The sequence below is a fragment of the Colletes gigas genome, unplaced genomic scaffold, assembly GCF_013123115.1.
Source record: "Colletes gigas isolate AHSC1104 unplaced genomic scaffold, ASM1312311v1 Colletes_gigas_Sc00021, whole genome shotgun sequence".
NCBI classification, from domain to species: domain Eukaryota; kingdom Metazoa; phylum Arthropoda; class Insecta; order Hymenoptera; family Colletidae; genus Colletes; species Colletes gigas.
In genome coordinates, this window is record NW_025106650.1 from 2,531,302 (window position 1) to 2,543,653 (window position 12,352).

Consider the following 12,352-nt stretch of genomic DNA (forward strand, 5'->3'; position numbering starts at 1 on the left):
TATCCTTTTACTATCTAATGAGAAAGCGAAGGAGTACACAATGAAAAGAAAACATAATGTTTGCGAAATAATTTATTCGAGTATAAAAATAAGTCGAACGACCATCAGAAAGGTTGGGAAACGACCATCCGGTTATATGCTCTTCAAATGAACGTAAATATCGAACGTCAAACAAATATCTAATAATTAGGAAAAGCAATCGATGCACAAATTTACTATTATGTAAGTGAAACTTACTTTGTTCGATGTTTACAAATACCAAATAGCTTTTTCCACCGAATGTGCCTTCGGATACGCACAGGTATGTAAATACAACGGCGTAAGTTCTACCACAAAAGAAAACCAGAACTATCACAAGAGGCTAATTTACAGATTTACAAAATTATCAAACGCAACAGAAATTTGCAATACAGCATCGCATGAAAGCATCGTTCAAAGAAACACTCAGACCGAAATATTATTTAGCTAGAATCAATAAGTTCTTTATGAAGTTCTCGCACGACCATCGTCGTGCAAATGTTGCCGGCACTGGGAACATCGTGTCGAATCGTGAATAACTTCAATGTGCTCTGCACGTTTGACAGAAGAGAGGGGAATGCGTGTTGTTCTCCGTAAATGTGAACGGTTTATGTTAATAGTCTTTCCAAATGATCGTGCCGTTTGATGAGAAATAGTGAACGGAAAAATTTCAAGATTGCAGTTCGTCGGACGATACTGCGCTTGAAAATTCCGCGTAACGGATAGTACAAAATGAAGCCTTTAATCGAATTTGAAGAATGTTTGCGAGACACGCCAAACTTTCGGTAAGAATTGGTTATACTTATGCTCTCTAATCTGCTGTTTAGTTTTTCTGCTATTCCGTCGCACGATGCCCGCACAACTATGACTAAGCCGTTGTATGTGTTTGCGTTGATTATGAGTCTGGCGTCGAAAAAAAACTTACAAACGCCTATCACTTCTTTTTTGTTCCGTAGGCTATGCATCGAGAAAGTGGAAGCAAATGTTGATCTGCTCGAACAAAAGTTAGACAAGGTATTGCCATAAACAAATTGTACTTGTATCAATTATTCTGTAATGGATTATACACATGAAATTAAATTTGTTAAATATTTATAATTGCTTTAATTTACACAAAGAGACTTAACGTTTGACGATTTGTTTATATTATTTACATATTAAATACATATTATTTGTTTATATTATTTACATATTAAAATACGTTAATCATTTTGTCATAGGTGTTAAAAAATTGTGGCCAAATGATTGACACTGGAAAACTGTTCATTGGACAGCAAAGGTATGACATAAAACATAATAGATTCAACATATATATATTTAATTATAAGCATATATGTTTGTTGAATACAAAAAATTGAGAATTGCATTACATCATGATTGAGAGCAATGGTTAAGCTTACCTATAGAAATATTTAATTGACTCAATAAAATATATAAGTGAAAAGAATATTAATTATCACAAGTGGATTGTATCTCATAAGAAAAAGGAGGGAGATTCCAAGCAGTAGAGAGGAATCAGGAAATGTATGAATTGCAGCTCTGTTAGGAATGACTCATACTTATGGTACCCAGCTTGACACAATGAAACTGATATATGTATATACTTGATATTCTTGTTACTCAGAAATCATTAATTGTTTTTAAAATACTCATATTACATATAAACTACAAAAAATAATAAGTATTATTTTTAAACTTGTACTTTCAAATTTATCTAACAAATTAATCTGTAAATATGTTGGTACTTAATTTATATACAAAAAATATATTCTATACAGGGTGTTTGGTAAGTGGTGGTACATGAAAAAATAAGACTAAAATATAGAAAAAAAATTTTTCATGCGAGGCTTTGTTTTCGAGAAAATCGATTTTGAATTTTCGCCGAGTACGCGTGCACTTGATCATATCTTGTTATAACGGATCTCGCTGTAGATCATTGTTTAGATTGAAGTTGATGTTGATAAACACTTCCAATATCACCGAATTGTTTACTAACTTAAACTTAAATTTAAACTGCAATAATAAACATCGAGATAATCATCTATAGCGAGATCCATTATAACGAGACATGGTTAAAGTGCACGCATACCCGGCGAAAATTCAAAGTCGATTTTCTCGAACAGAAAGCCTCACATGAAAAATTGTTATTCTATATTTTGGACTTATTTTTTCATGTAGAATCACCCCCCTTTTCATTTGTACCACCAGTTAGAGAACACTCTGTATAATGTATAATTATTTGTACACTTATATTTAAATAAGATTAAATACTAGATAAATACTCTTTCCTCTAGCCAATTTACCAATAGCCTTTGGGAGTTATCTCTATACTTTAACAATGACTCAGAAATAATGGCTTTTCTAAACAAATTAATTCATGCTTTGCAAGAAATGAACAAATTTCATACTATCTTGCTAGATCAAGCATCTAGGACAGTAGTTAAAGATCTTAATTCCTTCATTAAAAGGTAAGATCAATGAAATGTATTAATTACAGGTATCCCTCAAGTTACGCGGTTAATTGATTCCGCGTAAGTCGAGACTCAGAATTAGTCTCTGAAATATTTTGAAATATATACAAACTATTGTGAAATACCTATTATCTTTTTTATTTAGAAACATTCATTTATAATTACATATATGTATACTATCTTTTTAAATAAAATTGCTCCAAAACCGCGTAACTCAAGGGATACCTGTATATACTATAGCATGTAATTATATTACATGTTTTGTTGTTTAACAACATATATACGTATATGTATTTAATATCACTAATGTTTTAACAGTGATATCAAAACAGTAAAAGAATCTCGTCATTACTTTGAAAAAATTTCTGCTGACTTGGACATAGCTTTAAACAGAAATTCACAAATTCCAAAGTCCAGACCTACAGAATATGAGGAAGCTTCCAATATTCTATCCGCTACTCGATCGTGTTTTCGACACACTGCTTTGGATTATATTCATTCATTGACAATGATACAGGCGCGTAAAAGACATGAGATATTGGGCACATTACTTAATTACATGCATGCATGTATTACATTCTATCATCAAGGAAGCGATCTTGCACAAGATTTAGAACCATTTTTAAAAGATCTTGGTGAAAATTTAATTAAAATGAGAGCTGACTCTGTTAAACTTGAAAAGGAAATGGAAAATCGGCATATTTATGTTACAAACAGAGACTTAATACCTTTCCCGATGCCTGGCAATCCAAAAATGGAAGGGTATCTTTTTAAACGAACTAGTAATGCGTTTAAAACATGGAACAGAAGATGGTTTTGTTTAAAAGACCATCAACTGGTATACAGAAAAAGAACTGGTGATAATGATTATACAATTATGGAAGAAGATCTTCGCCTTTGTACTGTAAAACCAGTGGTTGACTGTGATAGAAGGAATTGTTTTGAAGTATTGAGTCCTACAAAGTGAGTAAACAATGCTATGAAATTGTAATTAGAGCGTAAATATGAGTGTATGTATCAAAAAGAATCAACCATAATGGTATGCATTTTGATACATGTATTACATAATTTACAGGAGTCACATATTACAAGCTGATAGTGAAGAAGCATATTTAGGGTGGGTAACTGCTATGCAGCAAGCAATCGGTGCTGCTATACAAAGAGGTATGGGTGCTGGTACTATTGTTAGTATACGGGAATCACAATCACAGAATATTAGAGGTTCAAGCAGGCAACAGTCAAAGCCTAAATCAAGGTGAGAAAAATATTTATGTTGCATTAACTAAGAAAGAAAAAAGAAAAAAAGATTAATTGATAGCTCTTGATCACAGGGTCTGGGAACAAATCCTAAAGATTTCTGGAAATGATACTTGCTGTGATTGTGGTGGTGCTAATCCAAGGTGGGCCAGTATCAACCTAGGAATTACACTTTGCATAGGTTAGTCATCTGTTAGTAATATTGTAAGAGAAAAATGTTAAAAATTTTCGTAAAAAAAAACACGCCCTTTTTTTTATTTAGAATGCTCTGGAGTGCATAGAAGCTTAGGTGTTCACTATAGCAAAGTTCGTTCTCTTACATTGGATGACTGGGAACCAGAAATATTAAAAGTAATGGCAGAGCTTGGAAATACTGTAGTAAATAATGTTTATGAGGCTTTGCCTGTTCCTTCCAGTATGGTTAGAGCTACACCAAAATGCAATGGGTACGTAACAAAAGAGAATAAATTAAATACTAATATAGATACACGATAAAATATTTTGTTGAACTTACTTATTCAACAGTAATATACGCGAAGCTTGGATAAGAGCAAAATACGTAGATCATAAATTTGTAAGACCCTTGAGTAACATTATTACATCTGGACAACATACGAGTCGCGATAAAATGCATTTCCGTAAATGGAGTGTCCGTAAATTACGCCGTAGACCACGAAGCTGCGACAAGATTGATAGTAATAATCGTAACAAAACAACAACACTATCTTCCGTAACAGAAGGTCACCATTCTAATAGTTCCGATGACAGTAAACACACGTCGATCGAAAGTTTAAGTTCTGTCGACAAAGTGAAAAAAGTGGAAAGAAGTTCCTTAAGTTCCGACGATAGCTCGAATCTAGATCTAAAAAATGATTCTACCCTATACGGAAAGATATTAACACGATCGCGTAGCGATATGCAAGAAAGTAATTCCAAAACCACTATTACCAGTACGGAATCGAATATCGAAAACGAACGTAAACCTTATATTCCTGATATAAAAGACAATACAATATCCACGAGTAACTCTGAGAATAATTTACCACTGAAAAGTGAAGTGTCCTTAAACGCAGAGATTTGTGATGTTAAAGATGTAGAAAATAAGGATATCGGAGCCGAAAATCAGTGTACAGAAAAGGTAGAATCGGACGTATTAATGTTTGGATGCGATTTACCAAAGCCAACAATTGATAACAGTTTAGAATTAAGTTCGGATCAAGACTCGACTGCCGGCGAAGATGAGGAATTCACAGACGAGGAAGATATTGAGAATTTGCATCCTGAGATGTTACTTTATAAAGCTGCTGCAGCGCACAACCTTCCCGTAATGTGTGCAGCTTTAGCGGCTGGTGCTGACAAGTCATGGTCAAATGTTAATGACAGAGGTCGTAATGCTTTACACCAAGCGATTATAAGCGTAAGTGATACAAATTAAAATTAAAACGTATCGTGTAGCTTTTTAAATATTTGCTTGTTTATTCAAACGAAGGGTTCCGTAATGTCGTGTGAATATCTCATCTTAAACGGAGCACGCATCAATTGCCAGGATGCTGATGGAAAAACACCATTGTATTTAGCCACGGAATTAGGTAGGAATTATCTATCGTTGCAAGAACATCTAATTTCATTGTGAGTTTATTGTAAACTCGTTCCTTCGATTTAACTTTTAGGCCACACTGCCCAAGTGTGCTTGCTTCTAAAGCATCGTGCTGATCAGCATATTAAAGACGAGAGTGGTATAAAACCCTTGTCCATAGCTGTGAAAGAAGCTAACGCGGATATTGTAACTCTGTAAGATCAAGATACGTGTATCTTCTTCATCTTATTATGAGTTTTTTGCTTTATTAAATTGATTACCGTTCCAGATTACGACTTGGCCTTTTGAACGAGGAAATGAAAGACTCAGAAATCGGAATTAGCGGTGATGAAACCTTTAACGATGTTGTACGTGACTTTAGCCAATTAGCTTGCTCTCATCCAGAACGGTTGCAACGACGAAATGAGAGTAGTAATGCGTCACAACCGCCCGAATGAGTTTTAAGGATGTGCAAAACTTATTTGCAAAATGTAAAAAGCATGCTACAACGTAAAGAAAAGAAGGAGAAGAATACATCGAAAATGTCGTCTTTCAGTTCCTTGCAGGGTAATAAGGTTGATTACGAATAAACAAGGTAAGTATGCAGAATCGACCTCTAAAGTTATATCGTATCATTGAAAGAAGACAGAGAAATGTTTAAAAAAAGTTGCGTCTCTCTTTACTCTTTGATCTCCGAACAACGGAAATTATTTAAATTTTGCTAGTATCTCTTTTGTACTTGTATTTTTGAAAACCAAGAGACTTTCACATTATTTGCCAAAATGAGAAATAAGTATATGTTATATTTTGCTTACGCATGAAATTATGCTATCCAATGATAGAATGTTAAGACAGCAAGTGTTTTTGTGTGCCTTCTTTCCCGTTTTTCTCTTCAATTTACAGGAAAAGAAAATGAAAGTAACTTCATATTTAAATCAAACACTTCTTCCGATATTTTTTAAAGCGTGATCGTATGATTTAAAAAAGAAGCCTAAAGTTAAAAAAATTTACAAGAATATAACACAAATACAGTTTGAAATTTGAAAATTTCTGCAGACATGTACGAAAAAGTGTAAACTATTATTAGTAGATATTTGTATATCATTTATGTGATATGAAAACCGTGACAAAATAGTTTTAACTCTGTTGTATGAAAAGTTCTACTATTAGCCGACATGTTTTCAATATAACGTGACCTTCAGAGGTATCTTTGGAACAAACAATTTTATACGTATATCTGTTTTTATATACTTAATACTACCAGTAAAGTATATACAACTGGCACTAAAGTAATTGTTTATGTTTGTTTAATTGTAGTAATCTGATATTATATATTAATATCAAATTAATTCAACTATGACATTATTGATACATAGAATTATGTAGTTCGTCTAGAAGTTGTATTTATAAGTAGCTGTATACTGCATCTATTGAATTACCAAAATAGACTAAAGATGATTCCATATAGTTACTGATTAATATAAGTCACGTAACGAATTTGTTGCCAAAAATTAACCGTTTGTACATAAATCTTGTAGATTTGACGACTATTTGACGTTATACTTGAACGAATATTTTATTTCCACGAATTACGTAGAATTAATATCGCAAAGGCATAATTTAACGAAAAATATAAGAATTTTCGTATTTACAATTTTTTGTGACAAATTTTAATGAACTTTTCTATATCGTATTTAAATTATGATTCGATTTCCTTTTCACGATTTCTACAACGAATAAGTTCTGCTTCATTTACGTCTATTTTAGTACTATATACATTTGCATTAAACAGTATTTGTGAAACATTCATAGGTTAATGCATGATTTTTAGCCTGCAATACATAGCGGAAAAAAAAAATTTAGGTGTGAAAAAAAAATATTAATCATTGTTACGAATATTTTTCATGAATATTATTCGTGTAGAGGCTTTATTGATAGTTATAATTCAAAGAGCGAACCCGGATCATTGACACTTGTTTGAACTTGGACGAACAAAATTTTTATGAAAAACATGACATGATTTTCAAATTTGATATATTACCATAGATTTTGTTTCGAATCTGGTATTCGATTTTATAAGAATCTGTTTAATAATTAATACGATGGCGCCTGTATGTAAGCATACTTATAATTAAAATTAGATACTCATTGTTGCACAATTAATTAGCAACAAACTGTTTTCCAGTTTAATATGTACACTGTTATAGAATTTTCATTTACATTCGCACACTTTACAACGCGAATTAACTTTAAAAGAATCTTGGTATTTGGTAATTTCATGTTTTCAAGACTGTGTGGTCGTGTATGTCGAAAATTTCATTCGAATAGAGAATCGATACCACGTATTAGTACTTTGTATTTTGTACTTATATTTTTGTATATGTTTTATATGCATAATCGACAGAAGGAAAACAACAAAATATACACAATCGAATCTTTTTATTGTACGGACGAAAATTGTCTTCCGAAATTGAGAACTGTCTTTTTTACCATCGAAGAACTACATTATAATGTTATTCTAAATTTTATTTCATGCTACGATTGCTCGATCCAATAAGCAGTATTTTTTATATTGTAACGTTATCGATTGTTTCTAAACGAGAACACCGCCAGTACTGCCTAATGTGAAATCGTTGTTATGATATTCTACAAACATCTATACATAAGTTGAGAAAATAATATCATTGTTTCACTGTTACACGTCATTGCAATGAAAATGTGAACGAATTAATTAGTGTACCATACTGTACACAAACTTCACGTCATAAAGCATTGATTATACAAGTAATACACGTTCTTTTAATATCCTTCCCTTCCTGAACCTATACTTTCACATTTAATACAATAATGTGCGATTTTAAATAACAGAAATTTTAGAAAGCGATTTCGAAGATACGTGTTAGAAATAGAGAAATTGCAGCCTGACATTCTTCGAACTGTTCGATAACGATTGAAGTAATTTGGAAAACGCAGGTTGAGAAACTTGCGCAACAAATTATTTGTTATGAAAACGATTGAAATACGACGCAATTCATGAACTGTAGATCGATAAATCCCCACTTATCTAAAGAAACGAATATGCATCGCATGCGCACAATTTACGCGTTGCTCGTGTTAGGTTGCGTAAATTAATCCAAACGGGTCAATACCCTATCGCTGCAGTTATCAGTTCATACATACATCCGTGTGTATCCGTGTACGAGCGTAGAAACTAATTTATCACGGATTTTTCTATCTTCCACAAGAATGTTCCACTTTTCGTTACTAGCATTTGTTTACGAGATCGACCCTTCTACGAATGTAGAAGATACGAACGTGGAAGAAACTTTTTTAACGCTGGAACGATCAGCGTTTTAATTTTCTCACATTTGTTTGATAGATATTCAAAGAAACGTACTTTGTTATTAAAAATATGAAATTTTAAGTAATCGTGACGTAACATACTTATAGTCATTTTTCTTTTTTTTTTTTTATAAAAGTCAAACACCAATATGAAATTCGTTATTTTGGAGGTGTAATAGCGTAACACAATTATCCATTAGAAATTGTTTACTTCTCTTAACTTTCATGAAATATGGCTATAATAACTTTGAAAGTGTATATACTGCATAAATTTAATTCATACTATTTCTACTTATTTACTGTACAACTTTAATTAACACTATTTGTATATCGAAAGACAACTTTTAAAATTTTAACTTGAAATTACATTCTAAGTTTGATCATTTTTCCTCGATCGAGTATTTAACTTTTTCTATAATAATGGTTAAATTAATTTAGCAGTATCTTATCCCTACACTAAGTATTTTTGTTCGCAATTATTTCCACAGTTATCTGCAACGAAGAGACACCATTTTGGTCGAAATAGGTGTGCATAAAACCGCGGTGGAAACAGTGCTAAAGAAAAGTTTACGCAAGCATCCTATAAGAGTATCTTACGACTTACAGGTATTTTTAGTGCTTCGTTAATAGTTGGAGACTGAGTAGTGCATCTAATTGTTACGATGGTATAATTTTCTGAAAAAACTGTACCGACAAGTTCGTTCCGTGCAACGAGCGACTCGGAAACCAGATCGAACACGCGAAAACGTTCGTGTGCGAAATACCCTGGATAAAACGAACACGTCCGCGCGTTTCTAGATCCTCCCAGAGCCAAGAACGCGATACATAGTTCTTTTTGCACATCGATCACCAGGCGTGTAATGCAAGATCGAAAGAAAAACTATGATCAGCCATTGCAGTTCGATCATTGGCTGGAAAACGTGAAAAAGCTCGTTGGACGTCGATCATCGATCGTGGATTGGCTCGATGCAGGTGGCAGTGATAAGGACGAGCGCGGTTTGATTGGTCGAGCCAACCCTTCTCGTTCCCTGATAACGGCGTTGTTTATCAGGGATTCGAGCGTCGATCACTTGCATCGGGACACTGTTGCATCCCGCACGTGTTTATTATCGACGCGTGGTTCGACGATGCAATTAATTGTAAAGTTCCGGCGACGTACGGCAAAAAATTCCACCCGTCCTTTGTACACGCGCGAAAATTTATATCCGAATTTACCTCTATCTGCCCGACCATTTGGCTCGCCCGGCGTCTTCGAAGCATAAAACAAAAAGAACCATCCCGTGACCATTCACCGACGACGAACGAAGAGCGCGTTGAAACCCTCATTACGAGTTAATTCACGGTCCGATTCACGTTCAAAGAGTTCGCTTATAATATATGATTCAATCTATCTGTATCCACGGCGGCAGGCAGTCTACGACGCCTAGAACAGCTCCTATTTCGAACGATTACGGCCTCGAGGTTGCATATGTCATTCCACGCACAGCTGCGTTAATTCTACTGACAGATACGAACAAGCAGCGACTTGAACGTTAATTATTCGACTACCGCCTTTCCATGATTCGTAGCTTCGAAACACATAGCCCCTATGGTACCTCGTCGGATTAGAAATTGAGAAGAGACCGCTCGAATAATTGTAACGAAAGCAACCGAGGTCGTCGCCGGTTCCAAAACAGCACAATCCCGCTTTTTGACACCACGGTGGACGAAATTTCTATAAGAATACACCGCGATACACTGCCAAGAGTTCATTTATCCTATAAATATAGGCGAGAACCGCGCTGTATCATTATCCGTGAAACGGTGCTTGTAAACAAACGTGTTCTCAGTTTAGAATCGTAGGAACGAGATTCGAAGCGAGAACGAAGCATGTTTTCTTCAAAAGTTTTCATAGAATAATTCATTTCTGCAAGGATATTGAGTTCCCTCGAAGCACACGCGTGAAACGAAACGAATTTTTTTTCTTAAAAAAAAACTACAAGCTCGTAAAACACGAGAAGGCCGAGAATTAATGGGTTAAAAATATTATTCGACTGAAACGAACCGTGCAATCGTTTAAGCATGCGTGATTACGCATTGATAATCATGATTTTAAGCGTCGTCGTGATTTGACCCGTTCGTGGAAGCGACCGGTGGTCATCGCGCTGCAATTTATTTTTTACGACGCCGAAAGTAAACATGAATTATTGCGTCAGTAAGGCCGCGGGGCCTTTTGGACTCGCAGTCGCATCGTAAATCAAGGCTCCTGCAAAAAGTTCTAGCGCGGCCACATTTGCGATTGGCTATAGGCCACGAACACGAATCTCTCTTTTTTCCTTTTATTTCGGTATCGGTTTTGGCTTACTAGCCACCCGAAACCGACAATAAAAAACAAAACTAAAACTGCCTGACCCTGTACAAAAACGTCTATCGGGATTTGGTGAATGTTAAACAAAATGCTCTTTAAAAAAAAAAATTAGCGGAATATTGGAAACTTGGAGAATGTTTAAAAACATTCAAACTACTTTGCAGGGATGATTTTTAACCATAGAATTTTTGGTAGGAAACAAAATGATGGACAGTGATCGTTGGTTGGGAAAATTAGAATAATATTAGAAACGTCAGGAATATCTAAAGACATTCGAACTATCATGTAGGATTTTATATAATTTTTAATTTAAACTAATATTTCGAAGGTAAAAATTATTCTGCTCGAAACAATCGAAGGGATCGTTTTTAAAACGTCAATAAAACAATAAATTATGAACCTAAGACAGCTATGAAGTATGTTAGCATCGTGCATGATTTAAGAAAAATAAAATTTGAAATTACGAGATTAGACGATCAGACATCAATTGGAGTGCATTTTGAAGAATGCTTTCGATTAAAAATTATTAGGAAGTTGGTGTCTGAATAATTAATAAACTAATGAATAAGTAATGAACGACGCTGTGAGCCATTTAAACTGTTGAACATCGAGCTGAGAAATAGTCATTCGAACGGGTTGATCTTCCAATTACATCGAACAGCACAAGTATAATGCATAAAGTATTCGAAGTGACTTACACCCTGACTAAATAGAGACCTAAAATCAGTACTATTTTCTTATCGTAATTACGTTACCAGTCTCTCATACTGGAAGCAAAATAATTACCACCAATCGAGGCTACCGTTTGACGATGGAAATATTGTATTCTGAAACGTTTCCACGTTCAGTTTATCGTATACCAGAATGGGATAGCAGAGTTGATTCTCGAGTTCTAACGACGAGAGTGTGAATATTTTTCGATATTATACAGGGTGTTAAAAAAAAACCATTCAATATTTTAATGGTATATAGGATACACTGTACTGAGTAAAAAAGCTTTAGTAAACATAGGTCGAAAGGTCAACCGTTTTTGAGATATAAACATTTTTGTTTGCTAGTTTGACTTAGTTGCTTATTTCAACTTCTTGGTGAATACATTACCTCAGTACTTAGATGATATGCCTTTGGCAGAAAAATTATCGATGTGGTACATGTATGATGGGGAGCCACCTCATTTTGTGCGTAATGTGAGGGACCATTTAAACATGGTGTTCGGTTAAAAGTGGATTGGACGTGGTAGACCAGTTGCATTAAACCCTTTGGATTTCTTCTTATGGAGATATTTAAAAAACCTAGTGTATTCCTCTCCGATAAATGACTTAGAAGAATTACGTAACCGAA

General features: G+C 34.2%; 2 protein-coding genes across 8 annotated transcripts in view; one reads left to right on the forward strand and one right to left on the reverse strand.

Moving 5' to 3' along the window:
* LOC122400957 (COP9 signalosome complex subunit 7) overlaps positions 1–919 on the reverse strand; it is a 51,761-nt gene extending 50,842 nt beyond the window's left edge. For 3 of the 7 annotated variants that reach the window (XR_006259407.1, XR_006259408.1, XM_043402756.1), the window contains exon 1: positions 238–481. The gene's annotated coding sequence lies outside the window, so the exon portion shown is untranslated. Of the gene's footprint in view, positions 1–237; positions 483–820 lie in introns of those variants that run through there. The other 4 variants (XR_006259406.1, XM_043402754.1, XR_006259409.1 and 1 more) reach the window with 3 other exon arrangements.
* On the forward strand, positions 479–8,025 carry LOC122400955 (arf-GAP with coiled-coil, ANK repeat and PH domain-containing protein 2). The gene is made up of 12 exons (XM_043402752.1): positions 479–803; positions 975–1,032; positions 1,239–1,297; positions 2,313–2,486; positions 2,808–3,452; positions 3,565–3,744; positions 3,821–3,927; positions 4,009–4,192; positions 4,272–5,163; positions 5,236–5,335; positions 5,417–5,537; positions 5,612–8,025. The coding sequence occupies exons 1-12, from the start codon at positions 751–753 to the stop codon at positions 5,778–5,780; spliced, it is 2,742 nt and encodes a 913-aa protein (XP_043258687.1). The 5' UTR covers positions 479–750; the 3' UTR covers positions 5,781–8,025.
* The last annotated feature ends 4,327 nt before the right edge of the window (positions 8,026–12,352 follow it).